General features: G+C 48.0%; 1 protein-coding gene across 2 annotated transcripts in view; it reads right to left on the bottom strand.

Moving 5' to 3' along the window:
* The window catches only part of nectin1b (nectin cell adhesion molecule 1b), a 336983-nt gene that overhangs the window by 33923 nt on the left and 285855 nt on the right, over positions 1-17205 (bottom strand). For both annotated transcript variants that reach the window (XM_055660571.1, XM_055660572.1), the window contains exon 7: positions 9611-9695. In XM_055660571.1, coding sequence (XP_055516546.1) covers positions 9611-9695 — 85 coding nt within the window. The remainder of the gene's footprint in view (positions 1-9610; positions 9696-17205) is intronic.

The raw sequence follows: 17205 nt of genomic DNA, 5'->3' as shown, positions 1-17205 counted from the left end.
GAACTCATTGCCTCTTACATAGTACATGTAGGCGTACAGCACAGGAACAGGCCCTTCGGCCCATAGTTCTGCCTGATCCTTTCCCCTCTATTCCCTGCAATACCACGTGCCTATCTGAAACGCCACTATCGTACCTGCCTCCACCACCACCACCCCCCTGGCAGCACGATCCTGGCCCTCACTACTCTCTGTGTAAAAACAATTGCACGCTCATCTCCAGTAGGAAACTTGTGCAAACTGTTCCTTAAAGCACGCTGGCGCAGCGGTAGAGTTGACCTGACTGCGCCAGAGGCCCGGGTTCAATTCCCACTATGGGTGCTGTCTGTACGGAGTTTGCACGTTCTCCCCATTTTTAGCAGGTGCTCTGGTTTCCTCCCACACTCTAAAGATGTGCAGGTTTGTAGGTTAATTGGCTTCTGTAAATTGTCCCTAGAACTAGTGTATGGGTGATGGCTGGGCAGCACGGACTCGGTGGGTCGAAGGGCCTGTTTCCACTGTATCTTGAAACTAAACTAAACTAAACTAAACAGCACACTAATTATTCACACAACAGGCCAAAGTATTTGTATTCACCAAGTCATAGAAGGCAACGGAGCTAGTGCACATGGACAGGACAGGTTTAGAGCGATTCGGGCCGAACACAGGCAGGTGGGACTAGTGTAGATGGGACATGTTTGCCAACATGGCAAGATGGGTTGAATGGCCTCTTTCCACACTGTATGACTCCTTAGTGGAACACCTATTCTTGCTATTGAGGGAGCGCAGCGTAGGTTTACAAGGTTAATTCCCGGGATGGCGGGACTGTCATATGCTGAGAGAATGGAGCAGCTGGACTTGTACACTCTGGAGTTTAGAAGGATGAGAGGTGATCTTAATGAAACATATAAGACTGTTAAGGGCTTGGACACGCTAGAGGCAGGAAACATGTTCCCGATGTTAGGGGAGCCCAAAACCAGGGGCCACACAGTTTAAGAATAAGGAGTTAGCCATTTAGAACGGAGACGAGGAAACACTTTTTCTCACAGAGAGTGGTGAGTCTGTGGAATTCTCTGCCTCAGAGGGCGGTGGAGGCAGGTTCTCTGGATGCTTTCAAGAGGGAGCTGGATAGGGCTCCTAAAGATAGCGGAGTCAGGGGATATGGGGAGAAGGCAGGAACGGGGTACTGATTGGGGATGATCAGCCATGATCACATTGAATAGCGGTGCTGGCTCGAAGGGCCGAATGGCCGACTCCTGCACCTATTGTCTATTGTCTATGGTCAACTGCAAGGGTGATCCTGAGCATTCTGTTGCCGGCCAACCAGAGAAAGGTTGAACAAGTTAGGTCTTTATTCTTTGGAGCTGAAGTTTAAGGGGGGACTTGATAGAGGTCTTTAAAATGATGAGAGGGATAGACAGAGTTGACGTGGATAAGCTTTTCCCACTGAGAGTAGGGAAGCTTCAAACAAGAAGACATGAGAATTAAGGGACAGAAGTTTAGGGGTAACATGAGGGGGAACTTCTTTACTCAGAGAGTGGTAGCTGTGTGGAATGAGCTTCCAGTGGAAGTGGTGGAGGCAGGTTTGATTTTATCATTTAAAAATAAATTGGATAGGTATATGGACGGGAAAGGAATGGAGGGTTATGGTCTGAGTGCAGGTAGATGGGACTAGGTGAGAGTAAGTGTTCGGCACGGACTAGAAGGGCCGAGATGGCCTGTTTCCGTGCTGTAATTGTTATATGGTTATATGGTTTTTAATTGTTCATCCCACTCCCACTCTGATGTATCGGGGTTAGAGTGAGACCCAAGGCAACTGACGGAACAGTACTTGGGGGGGATGAAACTTGCAACGTTCTTTGCTCAATCACGTTCCACTATCACCCGTTAACATCTTTGATCTTCTCCTCCTCAATATGGTGCGGTGTCAGATTTTGAAGCATCTGATGCAAATGCTGAGGCATCTGTGTCTGAGTGACTAGATTAGTGTAAGGTTTTTTTTTTGAGGTGTTTTACGAGAGGACTTGTTGAGATCATGGAACACCGTGAGGGTTACCTTGGCAAAGCGTTGTACGTTTCTGACATTCAGCGGCCATTTACAATCTTTGGGGCAGGAGAGGAAAGGAATCTTTGCTTCTAGTGTGGTAATTGTGTTCTGGCCCCAAGTGATTTCAGGCCAATATATCTAATCAGCAGCTATTCTCTGCCCAGCTCTATTTTCAATAAGATGCTTAATAGCAATTTGCCTCCGTTGTAGCCACTAATTGAATTAAGTGCTGAGCAGAAATTAAACGTCACAATAACTGTGTTATCATGGCAAGCCCAAGACTGCAACTTCTCTCCACTAACTCTCCCCCTCCCCCCTCCCCTCTCACCCCCTCCTCCTCGCCCCCCCCACCCCCCCCTCCCCCTCCCTCTCTCCCTCCCCTTTACTCCCCCCTCCCCCTTCTCTCTCTCCCCTTCTACTCCCCCCCCTCCTCCTCTCTCCCCTCCCTCTACCCCTCCCCCCTTCTCTCCCTTCCCCCCCCTCTCTCTCTCTCCCCCCTTTCCCTCCCTCCCTCCCTCCCTCTCTCCTGCCACTGTGAGTGTTTTTTCCTGGGGCCTCCTGACCCAATCTGGGGAGGGAGAGATAGATAGAGAGAGGGAGAGAGATAGATAGAGAGAGGTAGAGAGAGAGAGAGATAGATAGATAGATAGATAGATAGATAGATAGATAGATAGATAGATAGATAGATAGATAGATAGATAGATAGATAGATAGATAGAGAGATAGATAGAGAGAGAGAGAGAGAGAGATAGAGAGAGAGAGAGAGAGAGAGAGAGAGAGAGAGATAGAGAGAGAGAGAGAGAGAGAGAGAGAGAGAGAGAGAGAGAGAGAGAGAGAGAGAGAGAGAGAGAGAGAGAGAGAGAGAGAGAGAGAGAGAGAGAGAGAGAGAGGGAGAGAGAGAGAGAGAAGAGAGAGAGAGAGAGAGAGAGAGAGAGAGAGAGAGAGAGAGAGAGAGAGAGAGAGAGAGAGAGAGAGAGAGAGAGAGAGAGAGGGAGAGAGAGAGAGAGAGAGAGAGAGAGGGAGAGAGAGAGAGAGAGAGAGAGAGAGAGAGAGTCACGTGCCGTCATGCTGAGCACCTCATACCAGTGTAATCTGCTGTCAACAATGCTCCAGCTTCTTTGTCCTTGTATAACGTGAATAATCAACGTGAAAGCCATTAACATCTTCAAATCTATCAGTTAAAAAATAAATGATTGCTGTTCGACCTGGGACTTTGCAGCCAGAGGTCTGTGCTGTGCCAGACAATGTCACGTGTATGGGGATATTCAAGTGCCATCTCATTATTGTACGTTCCCCAGAGAAATAAAAACTCCGCAGGAAAAATGGTAAATCGGTGGGCATCTAAAGAGGTAAAGGAGAATTTCAGATTTAAAGAAGAAATCTAATATTGGGCAGTTTAATAGCTGACTGGAAAATACATAGAGTTAGCTGACGTTCCACTGGCCAGTTAGGTCTTTATTCTCTGGAGCGCAGAAGGTTAAGGGGGGACTTGATTGAAATCTTTAAAATGATGAGAGGGATAGACAGAGTTGATGTGGACCAGCTTTTCCCTTTGAGAATAGGGAAGATTCAAACAAGAGGACATGACTTCAGAATTTAGGGACAGAAGTTTAGGGGTAACATGAGGGGGAACTTCTTTACTCAGAGAGTGGTAGCGGTGTGGAATGAGCTTCCAGTGGAAGTGGTGGAGGCAGGTTCATTGGTATCATTTGAAAATAAATTGGATAGGCATATGGATGAGAAGGGAATGGAGGGTTATGGTATGAGTGCAGGCAGGTGGGACGAAGGGAAAAAAGTTGTTCGGCACGGACTTGTAGGGTCGAGATGGCCTGTTTCCGTGCTGTAATTGTTATATGGTTATATGGTCTTGGGGCACACAGACCAGAAGGTGCACAAGTCTCCGTCTCGTTGACCAGGAAAAGGTTCAGAGTCACGATGGGAACTGTGACCAGAATCATTGAAGGTGGACACAACATGCTGGAGTAACTCAGCGAAATAGGCAGCAGCATCTCTGGTGGGAAGGAATGGGTGATGTTTCGGGTCGAGACCCTTCTTCAGAGTGAGAGTTAGGGGAGAGGGAAACGAGAGATATGGAAGGGTAAGGTGATCAATAATCAGCACTCAGTCACGAGTAACAGTAAGGAGGATTCACACATGCACCTGGGAACAGTCAGTCACAGTTATAGGGTTATGCCGGTCCCACTGAGTTACTCCGGCATTTTGTGCCTATCTTCGATTTAAACCAGCATCTGCAGTTCCTTCCTACACAACAGTCAGACAATGTTTAGAGTCTCTACGAGATCCCAGGAATGATTGGGTTAATGTACGATGAGCGTTTGACGGCACTGGGCCTCTACTCGCTGGAGTTTAGAAGGATGAAGGGGGGACATCATTGAAACTTACAGAATAGTGAAAGGCTTGGATAGAGTGGATGTGGAGAGGATGTTTCCATTAGCGGGAGTCTAGGACTAGAGGTCACAGCCTCAGAATGAAAGGAGGCACCTTTAGAAAGATGAGGAGGAATTTCTTTCATCAGAAGGTGGTGAATCTGTGTAATTCTTTGCCACAGACGGCTGTGGAGGCCAAGTCAATGGATATATTTAAGGCGGAGATTGACAGATTCTTGATTAATACGGGTGTCAGGGGTTATGGGGAGAAGGCAGGAGAATGGGGTTGAAAGGGAAAGATAGATCAGCCATGATTGAATGATGGAGTAGACTTGATGGGCCGAATGGCCTAATTCTGCTACTATCACTTATGCCATTATGAATTGTGAAGTCTAACCTTGACAAGAATCGGGAATGAAGGCAGCGATGAAGGCCTCACTGGATGTATCAGCCCTGTGTTATTCTGAAGCTGCTGCCTTCCCTGGACTGTCACAGCTTAAAAAACATTTAGAACCGGTACATGGATAGTACAGGTTTAGAGGGATGTGGGCCAAACGCAGGCAGGTGGGACTAGTGTAGGTGGGACATGTTGGTCGGTGTGGGCAAGTTGAGCTTGTTTCTGCGTTGTATGACTCTATGAGGTGCATACACTGTGATACAGATACAGCGCGGAAACAGGCCCTTCTGCCCATCGAGTCCGTGCTCACCAGCGATCCCCACACACTAACACTATCCTACACACACACTAGGGACAATTTACAATTTTAGCAAAGCCAATTAACCTACAAACCTGCAAGTCTTTGGAGTGTGGGAGGAAACTGGAGCAAACCCACGCAGGTCACGGGGAGAACGTGCAAACTCTGTACAGACAGCACCCGTAGTCGGGATGGAACCCGGGTCTCTGGCGCTGTGTGGCAGCAATACCGCTGCGCCACCGTGTCGCACTGGGGTGAGGGGCGCTCACTGATAGATAGCTCTGATTTGCAACTACACGCTTTTACAGAAAAGTAACAAGTCATTTTATTCAGCAAAAGAGATCGTTTGTCCTTGTCAGGCTTTGCATTTGAGATGCACAGACAGCAAATGAAAGAGCAGCTTGTTCAAACGGAGCTTGCTCCCCCACTTACAACTCTTTCTGGAGAAAATCAATTTCCCTGACGGAGAAGGGGAATATTTTGCCTAAACCTGGCAGTGTCAGTCCCATAGATAACCGACTCGAGCCCGTCAGATGCTGACGGAGGCTAAACCCACACCTGAACACACCCTTGTTTAAACCCCTGTCCCACGGTACGAGTTCATTCCAAGAGCTCTCCCGAGTTTGCCCTGATTCGAACTCGGAGATTTACGGTAATGGCCACTCGTCGGTACTCGGGGCTCTCGTGGACATTTTTCATCGTGTGTTGAAAAATCTTCACGAGTCTTCCCGTGCTTACCTGCCGTTAGCGAGTCTTCCCGAGTACCTGCCGTTAGCGTTACGAGCCGCTAAGAGACGTCCCCGAGCTCCGACGTACCCGCTACGTTCATTCTCCGTGCTTACCACGAGTTTGATTTTTTTTAAACTCGGGGGAGCTCTTGGAATGAACTGGCACCGTGGGGCGGGGCTATTAGTTTAGTTTAGAGATACAGCGCGGAAACAGGCCCTTCGGCCCACCGAGTCCGCACCGACCACCGATCCCCACTATCCTACACACACCAGGGAGCATTGACAATTTTACCAAGCCAATTGGCCTACAAACCTGCACGTCTTTGGAGTGTGGGAGGAAAACAAGGATCTCGGAGAAAAAACCCACGCAGGTCACGGGGAGAAAGTACAAACCCTGTACAGACAGCACCCGCAGTCAGGATCGAACCTGCTTCACTATTGCTGTAAGGCTACAAATCTACCGCTGCGCCACCGTGCCGTTACTTATTATAGATATAGAAGGCGAAGTTGCCTGTTTAAAATGGAAATGTAGAGGAATTTCTCACTGAAGGTCGTGAGTCTGTGGAATTCTCTCCCTCGATAAGATGTGGAGGGTGAATCAATGAATATATACAAGACGGATAGATTGGAGCGTTATGTGGTGCTGGACCCAGGACCTGATGAAGCATGAAAATACCCCCGGGAGAGTGGGCTCAGGGGCTGCTCTGTGCATTGTGATTCTTTGTACTTGTATAATTCATGGGCAGAGGCTAATACCACGAATCAAAGAACAAATCAAAATGCTGGAGTAACTCAGCGGGTCAGGCAGCATCTCTGGGGAGAAGGAATGGGCGATGTCTCGGGTCGAGACCCTTCTTCAGACTGAGTATGTCAGAGGTGAGGGAGATAAGGAAGAATAAGGTGTGAAACCAGGACAAAGGGGATGGGGATCAAGGAATAGATCACTGCTAGCTGGGAGAAGGTAAAACGGAGAGGGAGAAAGTCAGACTGTTCGGAGAACTGGGACGAGGGATGGACGGAGAGAAGGAAACCTGAAGAAGGTTCTCAGCCTGAAACATCACCCAGAGACGCCACCTTCTTTCCAGAGATGCTGCCTGTCCCGTTGAGTTACTCCAGCATTTTGTGTCTATCTTCAGTGTAAACCAGCATCTGCAGTTCCTGTGTTCACTTAATACCACAGAGATGGGTCAAAGGAAACATGCGAATAAAATGTTGATCTCACAGAAAGGCGAATGGATAAAACACATAATTTTAAAATCTGGATTTGATACGTAGGTTGCATCTTAGAAAAGGGATAAGGAAGTGCTTGGAAGGTGGGAGCCTCCAGAGGAAAATATCTTCTGTGACGGAAACATTCCTTTCATCGTGCAATGATTGCATTCAGTAGGAGCGGAGATATTCTGCAGGCTGATAATTTATTTTGCAAACTGTAATGCTTGCCAGTTGAAGAAATGTCCGTCACCAGGATATCATTTGCTATTTTATTGCGGGTTTTATTAGCCGTCCTCCTTCTTGTCGTTCAGTGATCGTTCCCCGATCATCAAGTGCTTATTGAGCTCCAGCAGGGAAGCAACCAGCGGGAAGTCGGAGCCCTGCGGTGATCAGAGGGGCTGAGAGGAGCAGATTGAGCTGCGGGAGAGAGGATGCTGGATCAGGCTGCTGTGGCAGGCATCTGGGGATGGTGGTCAAAGCCAGCGGCCACAGCTGAGGGGCCACGCTGCCAGTGCTGGAGGGTTGGTCAGATCCATTCAGATCAGCCACATGGATCAATGGGGTTGGCTGGGGCTCAGCGCTAACACCTTCCGCTGAGATCCCGGGCTCAAATGTCACTGAGCAGAGGAATCCAGCCTGACATTCCAGCAGAGTATCACGTTCTTAAGGGCCTGTCCCACTTACATGTCCTTGGCACGCAAATTACGCGATCTCGTGGTCGCGTTGAGCTGCGACGGTCCCGCATGATTTCATGTATATGCACAGCCGTGACGCCATTTGAAGATGGACACAAAACTGGAGTAACTCAGCGGGACAGGCAGCATCACTGGAGAGAAGCAATGGGTGATGTTTCGTGTCGAGACTCTTCTTCAGTCTGAAAGAAGGGTCTCGACACGAAACGGTCCCGCTGAGTTACTCCATCATTTTGTGTCCATCTTCAATTTTCTTGACCCCGCTCTGGGAGTAGAAGTGGGGGCGGATCCGGACCGCAACGGCCGTGAGCCCCAGGCCGAGCTCGGCGATCGTTTGCCCGCTTCTGCTGCTGTTGGAGGTGAGACGTTGCATCGTGCCAGGGTCTTGGGCTTGTCCCACTTTGGCCGTCAGTTACGCCACAGGCCGTTGGCGAGAAAGATTTCGTTCCCTACAAATATTTCGGAACACCGCGCGATGTTTCGCACAACTACATACCCCTCTGATCACATTGAATGGCGTTGCTGGCTCGAAGGGCCGAATGGCCTCCTCCTGCACCTATTGTCTATAAGGTTCAGAAATGCCGAGAGTTTTCTAATTGCCATGACTGGCCTTTTTTCGGCTGATTGCTAATTCATCGCTGCTGGAGCGGTTGCATTGGTATCAGTTTATTCATATGTAACTAGGGGATAGTCTGGTGTATAAGCAGATATGTGCACTGATTAGAATCAGATCTGGGCGGTGGAATGGCTTTGACTTGCTGTTTAATCAATAAGGAATGTTCTGCCCATGTAGTCCAGGCCGGTGACAGCACCAACACACGAGAGAGCTGACACAGCAGTCGCAAGTCCAGAAATCTTCTGCCTCATCTTACAAACCAGCAAACACTGGTTTATTAAATATTTACGGCAGGTTGCTGAGCGAGTTCTCTGGAGTAATGCAGCCTGTAACGCGATAGTGCTGGTGACATGCCGGAGAACATGGTCACATCTACCCTCTGGGCAGTGGTAGAGTTGCTGCCTCATAGCACCAGAGACCCCAGTTCGATCCTGACTACAGGTGCCATCTCTTGTACGTTCTCCCCCTGACCTGCGTGGTTTTTCTCCGGGTGCTCCGGTTTCCTCCCGCACTCCTATTACGTACAGATTTGTCCGTGACTTGGCTACGGTATAAATTGTAATTTGTCCCTAGTGTGTACGTGCTGTTCTGCGCGGACTTCATGCGCCGAAGGGCCTGTTTCCGCGCTGTATCTCTAAACTAAACCTAACTGGCAACAAAATGAAAGCTATGTCTTTGCAAGGCACCCGAAACGTCACCTATTCCTTCGCTCCATAGATGCTGCCTCACCAGCTGAGTTTCTCCAGCATTTTTATCTGCCCCCTCATCTACAATGTTGTTGGAGTAATGGGCCTGTCCCACTTAGGTGATTTTTTAGGCGACTAGTTTGTCACCACATGTTCGCCGGTGGTTGCCGGAAGTAGTCTCCTCAGTCGCTCAAAAATTCGCAGCGTCTTTCCGATCGCCGCTAAATTTTCAACAGTTGCCCAAAGAAAATCGGCAAGGGGAACAGGCCGATAAATCTGCGTCTTATCAAAAGGGCTGAGTGTGTGAGTCCTAGAGTGTTGCGTCTGCAGTCCCACACAATGCTTCTGCCCAGTCCTACAGCCGGATCAGTGATATGGTACAGTAGCTGAGGTTGCACAAATTAGCCCACCCAAGAAACATATTGCTCCTCTGAGCGACCCACACAACAACCCTTTCCCCCATTCTGGAGCATGACAGCACACTGCCTCCCCATCTGGGCCCCACATGCTGACGTCAACTGTACTCGATAGAGCTAGTGATGAGATAGCGAGCACCTTTATGCCACGTTACCTGGATATCATCGGGAGTCAGGTGAGTTTTCATCTCCATCTTCTTTTCGGGAGGAGGTGGTTTGTGCGATGGTGGTAAATCAATCCTGTGGTGACAGAAACACAAACATTTCAGTTCAGGGGCTGTAACTATTTTAGTACTAGTATTGGTACTACTTCATAGGTTCCAGGAGCAGAATTAGGCCATTCGGCCCACCTCTGCCATTCAATCATGGCTGATCTATCTCTCCCTCTCGACCCCATTCTCCTGACTTTGACCCATAACCCTTGACACCCGTGCTAATCAAGAATCTACCTATCCCAGCCTTAAAATACCCTCTGACTTGGCCTCCACAGCCGTCTATGGCAATTAATTTGTTTGTTTTATTATTTATTTAGTTTAGCTAAATTCAATTAATTTATAGTTTATTTGTGTACAGAGACAGTGAAAACCTTTGTTTCAGAAAAAACTGCAGATGCTGGAAAAATCGAAGTTGTATCGAAGAGGCGACGTTTCGGGTCGAGACCCTTCTTCAGTCTGAAGAAGGGTCTCGACCCGAAACGTCACCTATTCCTTCTCCCCATAGATGCTGCCTCACCCGCTGAGTTCCTCCAGCACTTTTGTCTACCTAGTGAAAAACCTTGTGTGCTAACCAGTCAAATTTACGGATTTCCCTGCCACAGAGGGCAGTGGAGGCCAAGTCACTGGATGGATTTAAGAGAGAGTTAGATGGAGCTCCAGGGGCTAGTGGAGTCAAGGGATATGGGGAGAAGGCAGGCACGGGTTATTGATTGGGGACGATCAGCCATGATCACAATGAATGGCGGTGCTGGCTCGAAGGGCCGAATGGCCTCTTCCTGCACCTATTGTCTATGTTTCTATGTCCAGAGGAGCTTATTCAGCCATGTGACCTTGACTTTGGACCACACCAAAATCAATTCATAGGTCAGTGAAAGGCAAGTTTAGGGTGGCATAATGGTAGAGTTGCTGCCTCACAGCGCCAGAGATCCAGGTTCGATCCTGACCACGGGTGCTGCTGTAGGGAGTTTGTACGTTCTCCCCGTGACCTGCGTGGGTTTTCTCCGAGATCGTCAGTTTCCTCCCGCACTCCAAAGACCTGCTGGTTTGTAGGTTAATTGGCTTGGTATGAATGTATAATTGACACTAGTGTGTGTCGGGTAGAGTTAATGTGCGGGGATCGCTGGTCGGCATGGACTCGGTGGGCCGAAGGGCCTGTTTCCTCTCAGTATCTCTTAACTAAACTAAAGTTGTGAATTTTTTAAATCACTATTACACTCCCACAGCATCTTACCCGTGTCTGAAGCCTAAAACCCCTGTCCCACGGTACGAGTTCATTCCAAGAGCTCTCCTGAGTTTGCCCTGATTCGTACTCGGAGATTTACAGTAATGGCCACTCGTCGGTACTCGGGGCTCTCGTGGACATTTTTCATCACGTTGAAAAATCTTCACGAGTCTTCCCGTGCTTACCTGACGTTAGCGAGTCTTCCCGAGTACCTGCCGTTAGCGTTACGAGCCGCTAAGAGAGGTCCCCGAGCTCCGACGTACCCGCTACGTTCATTCTCCGTGCTTACCACGAGTTTGATTTTTTAAACTCGGGAGAGCTCTTGGAATGAGCTCGTACCGTGGGACGTTTGCCAGCACACAATCATTACCTATGTTGTTGTTTCACAGCAATAACCATTACATTCTGTGACTCATTTAATTGAATGCTGCCTTTAAGAGCTTCTCTGTCCGGGTGATTTCCAGCAGGCCATCTTTCAATGACCCGAGTGGCAAGACCGAGAGAATTAATGCAGGAAGTCCAATTCCTTACACTTTCCACAAACAGCTTAGAGAGGACTATTTGTTACATTTTGCTGGTACAGTTTCAAATAAAAGCTGACTTATTAGAAGTTAAGACTCAATTTCATGCTCTTTGCTCTTGATAAATCACTGATGTTATTGCTTGTGTTTCTATTGGTGCAAGGTAGCTGGTAATCTGAGAGGAATCAGATTCACCATCATGCTGATTTATTGCCCTTGCGACAGGGAGCTGGGACAGGACTGCTTCCTTGGCCCTGGGGCTGTGTGTGTGTGAGACACTCAACTGTTTGACAAAGCAAGCAACTCGAACTAAGTTTCACAAAGTTTCACAGAGTTGAGAATTCAACTGAGAACATTTGCCCAGAGTAGGTGAATCGAGGACCAGAGGACAGAGGTTTAAGGAGAAGAGGAAAAGATTGAATAGGAATCTTGAGGGGTAACCTGAGGCAGGGACTATGCCAAGATTTAAGAAACAGTTAGACAGGTACGTGGATAGGACAAGTTTGGAGGGATACAGCCCAAATGCGGGCAGGTGGGGCTAGTGTATTTAGAACGGAGACGAGGAAACACTGTTTCTCACAGAGAGCGGTGAGTCTGTGGAATTCTCAGCCTCAGAGGGCGGTGGAGGCAGATTCTCTGGATGCTTTCAAGAGAGAGCTAGATAGGGCTTAAAAATAGCGGAGTCAGGGGATATGGGGAAAAGGCAGGAACGGGGTACTGATTGGGGATGATCAGCCATGATCGTATTGAATGGTGGTGCTGGCTCGAAGGGCCGAATGGCCTACTCCTGCACCTATTGTCTATTGTATCTGGGACACGTTGGGCCAGTTGGGCCGAAGGGACTGTTTCCACACTGTGACATTTCTCCTTCTAGCGAAGAATTGGAAAATGTATGAAATATTGGAGTCAGGAGAGTGTTTGTATCTTTTGGAAACACGAGGCAGACTCGGAGACATGTAATTGCGGTCAGTATTGACAGAGAAACAGTGAGCAGAAACGCCAGCTCCTCTGTTAGTCCGTATTCCTAACCAGACTGCATTTGGAGTATTTGTGCAGTCAACACACTACAGGAAGGGATGGTGCAGCTTCAGAGATGATGCAGAAGAGATTCAACTTATCCAGAGATGCTGCCTCGCCCACTGAGTTGCCTGGAATGAGTTTAGTTTAGTTTAGAGATACAGAGCAGAAACAGGGCCTTTGGTCTGCGGTCACCCTGTACACTAACACTATAGGGTGGCACGGTGGCGCAGCAGTAGAGTTGCTCTTTCGGCCCCAGCGACTCAGGTTCGATCCTAACTATGGGAGCTGCCTATACAGAGTTTGCACGTTCTCCCCGTGACCTGCGTGGGTTTTCTCCGAGATCTTCGGTTTCCTCCCACACTCCAAAAGATGTACAAAAGGTTTATAGGTTAATTGGCTTTGTGTAAATGCAATGCCACTAGTGTGTGTGTGTGTGTAGGATAGTGTTAGTGTGCAGGGATCGCTGGTCAGTGCGGACTCGGTGGGCTGAAGGGCCTGTTTTTTGTGCTGTGTCTCTAGACTAAACCAAACTATCAGGCAGCATCTCTGGAGAAAAGGAACGGGAGTTGTTTCGGCACGAGATGTCAAAAACCCGAAACATCACCCATTCCTTTTCTCCAGAGATGCTGCCTGACCCGCTGAGTTACTCCAGCATTTTGTGTCTGTCTTTAATCTGTACCTGTGTTTGTCTCTTTGCATATGTTAATTTGAACCAGTGTTCCTGCAATGATTTGTATGTGTGGCTATCTGGCTGCATTACCCATGCCTATGTCATTCTATGCTTGCGTTTAGTGCAATATACTTGTCCATGCATTTAGTGCTTTCTGTATTAGTGTTTATCGCCATTTATTTGTACTTGCAGTTTTGCATTTCTGGGTCAATAACTCTCATATATTCAAGTGCTTTAACAAATAAATTAACATCAAGACTTATTTTTTCTGATAGTGCTGACGTTGACCAAAATCACACATAGCTCAGGTGAAGTGTGTGGTTCCGGGCTGCTTGTTGGCATTGGATGGCATGCTACATCTCCACACTGCACCTTGCCTGGCTAATCTTTAATGTTTCATTAATTAAAAAACAGCAAATTAAGACAATCGCCATTGAATAGAGATTAGTTTGCAGAGGTAATTTATTGCAAACTTCTCCAAGCAGAGATCCGACCTCATCCCATTGTACACATCCTTCCCTCGGCAATACTTCTGACTCAACGCCGCAGTGTTTAGCCTTTCCGTCTCCCAAACAAACACACACTGAAGCTCTCTTTTTAATTACAGTGATCTCTCCTGACCTTGGGCTGGGTCATGGTGGAAGCGAAGTGGAAACCAAACAGTACAGACCTCGGGATACAGTCCCGACAGGGAAGAAGGTACAGGAGCAGGAAAACTGTAATGTCCAGGTTCAGGAACAGTTTCTTCCACACAACCATCAGGCTATTAAACACTACAACCTCAAATAGGCTCAGAACAACATAGACTTGGGGACATTACTTTTGACTTTGCACTGCTCCTGTCAATTTATTTGTATGTATATGTAAGGTAGACACAAAATGCTGGAGTAACTGCATTTTGACTGAAGATTGAAGAAGGGTCTCGACCTGAAACGTCACCTATTCCTTCTCTCCAGAGATGCAGCCTGTCCCGCTGAGTTACTCCAGCACTTTGTGTCTACCTTTGATTTAAACCAGCATCTGCAGTTCCTTCCTACATGCATGTATATTATACTGAACTTTTCTTGTTACTGTCTATTATGGGTTTAACAGAGTAAAATGTTTCTATATCTGTTCTGCTGTGAGTAGGAATGTCATTATGACAATAGAACACTTTACAGTTTTACATTTAGCCATTTAACCTACAAACCTGTACGTCTTTGGAGTGCCGGGTCACAGGGAGAGCCGTACAGACAGCACCCGTAGTCAGGATCCACCAAGGAGCTCATTGTAGACTTCAGGAAGTCCAGAGGCGGCACGCACACCCCCATCCACATTAACGGGACGGAGGTGGAACGTGTTTCTAGCTTCAGGTTCTTGGGAGTCAACATCTCCGATGACCTCTCTTGGACCCACAATACCTCTACTCTGATCAAGAAGGCTCATCAGCGTCTCTTCTTCCTGAGGAGACTGAAGAAGGTCCATCTGTCTCCTCAGATCCTGGTGAACTTCTACCGCTGCACCATCGAGAGCATCCTTACCAACTGCATCACAGTATGGTATGGCAACTGCTCTGTCTCCGACCGAAAGGCATTGCAGAGGGTGGTGAAAATTGCCCAACGCATCACCGGTTCCACGCTCCCCTCCATTGAGTCTGTCCAAAGCAAGCGCTGTCTGCGGAGGGCGCTCAGCATCGCCAAGGACTGCTCTCACCCCAACCATGGACTGTTTACCCTCCTACCATCCGGGAGGCGCTACAGGTCTCTCCGTTGCCGAACCAGCGGGTCGAGGAACAGCTTCTTTCCGGCGGCTGTCACTCTACTCAACAACGTACCTCGGTGACTGCCAATCATCCAATCCCCCCCCCCCCCCCCCCCCCCCCCCCCGACACATTATTATTTTTCAAATCGTTTGCTATGTCGCTCTCTTCAAGGGAGATGCTAAATGCATTTTGTTGTCTCTGTACTGTACACTGACAATGACAATTAAAATTGAATCTGAATCTGAATCTGATCGAACCTGGGTCTCTGCCGTTGTAAGTCAGCAACTCTACCGCTGCGCCACCGTGCCCTAGTCCACATGGTGATATTTACTCTATACCTACTGTATCACAGCTTGTAATCTTCTTAAGACCATTAGGGAACTCGGTCATTAGATATCCAAGGTCAAAAACTGAAGTATTTTCCTTTCTGGAGAAAAGCGCCTCTCACCCTGCAGCCTCTCAGTCACCTCTCACTTCTGGTTGCACTCGGCTGAAGCCATCATCTCAATTCAAAGGGACAGCTTTGAATAATTTCAAGTCGTCTGGAGGCAGTGCTTCTGGTAGTGTGGCTTGGGGTTAGAGGACCTCTTTCATCACGTCAATAAGCATTAGTAACCTGGTCACAGATTTAAGATGATTCTAATGGGATCGCCCCCTACCATCTCGTTATCTTGAGTGGCACAAGTCCCAATTCCATCTATTGTTTCTTCAGGATTGTCGTGATCCCTTCAACTCATCTCCATCAGGTCCACCACATTAAAAGTCTGCTTACCCACCACACCACCTCCAGGTCCCTCAGATCAGCCGACTTGGGGTTACTGAACACCCCGCGGTCTAGGCATAAGCTCAGGGGCGACCAAGCCTTTGGGCAACTCCCGTTGACCAAAGTGCTTTACATTGGTGGAGGTACTAACGTTACACAACAGTGGTTCATAGATTAAGTACATACATAAATACATACATATAGCCCTCACTCAGAGGACGTCAAGAAAGGCTTGGAAGTTGAGATGAGTTTTTTGTCTCGACTTAAAGGAGTCGATGGAGGGGGCAGTTCTGATGGGAAGGGGGGGATGCTGTTCCACAGTCTAGGAGCTACAACCGCAAAGGCACGGTCGCCCCTGAGCTGATGCCTGGACCGCGGGATGTTCAGTAACCCCAAGTCGGGGTTAAACATCATTTAAACACCCCCACTATAGTATCTGCCTCCACCACCAACCCCCTGGCAATATGTTCCTGGCCCCCCCCCACTCGACCCGAAATGTCGCCCATTCCTTCTCTCCAGAGATGCTGCCTCACCCACTGAGTTACTCCAGCATTTAATGAATTTTACTGTACAAAATACCATTGAACAGGCTTGTCTTGGCGGAAAAAACAGACCAATTTTTCAAGACGTGGACACCCTTGACCGAATTCTTTCAAGGATAGTATGGTGCAACCATTTTGTTGTCTCTGTACACTGACAATGACAATTAAAATTGAATCTGAATCTGAACACAAATCTAAATTTAAATCTGATTCGGGGTTGGGTGAGGTGGGCGGGGGGGGGGGGGGGGGGGGGGGGGGGGGGGGGGGACGAGGGGGGGGGGGGGGGGGGGGAGGGGGCAGATATATCTCCATTTTCCTTTTTTTTCCTTATATCTCTACTTTCTTTTTGGCCACACTACTTTGGTAGTCTACGGGTCTTTACACTTTTCACTTTTTCCCCTCCCTTATGCTTCCTCCTCTCTTCATTTCTCTCATTTCCAGGTTATAAAGTTGTACAATAACTGTATAATTTTAAATGTCTTTGTACTATTATTGCATAATTGCTTCTAATAAAAATAAAAAATAAATTAAAAAAAATACCATTGAACCATTAAATCCCTTGACCATCTCAGGCTGCTCCTTGGGATAACTTACTGCGCTGAAGCTGCGAAGTGCGCACAGTATTACGTTCCTGTGAAGTGCTGCACGATGGCGGAGAACCCTATCCCACTGTATTTGTTTAGAGAACGTCCCCATTCTTCCCGTGGGCTGTGTTCAATGTTTCTGCACACAGATAGTGTTGGAGCAGCCAAGTGGGCTGGCTCAACAAACAAGGTGTCGGGAGGCTACTCGCACTCACTAAATCACGCCCGATGTGTTTAACTCAGCAAAAAACAGCAGCAAACTCACAAAGCAGTTCAATGAAAAAATAACTTTGCACTGAAAGTTCTGCATGAGCAGGAAAAATAAGCAGAGGGACTCAGGGACAGCGCAATAAGATTTCAACGACGTTAATTTAATGTGCTAACTTCATCATAAGGAGGAAGAAGCCCAAGTCAGGTGGCAGGGGGATTAAGATGCAGAGATATTTAAAGGCAGATTGAGAAAGATAGGTAG

This window comes from Leucoraja erinacea, chromosome 32 (genome assembly GCF_028641065.1).
Source record: "Leucoraja erinacea ecotype New England chromosome 32, Leri_hhj_1, whole genome shotgun sequence".
Taxonomy (NCBI): Eukaryota; Metazoa; Chordata; class Chondrichthyes; order Rajiformes; family Rajidae; genus Leucoraja; species Leucoraja erinaceus.
The sequence above is the reverse complement of the archived record's forward strand: the minus strand, read 5'-3'. Positions and strand labels throughout refer to the sequence as shown.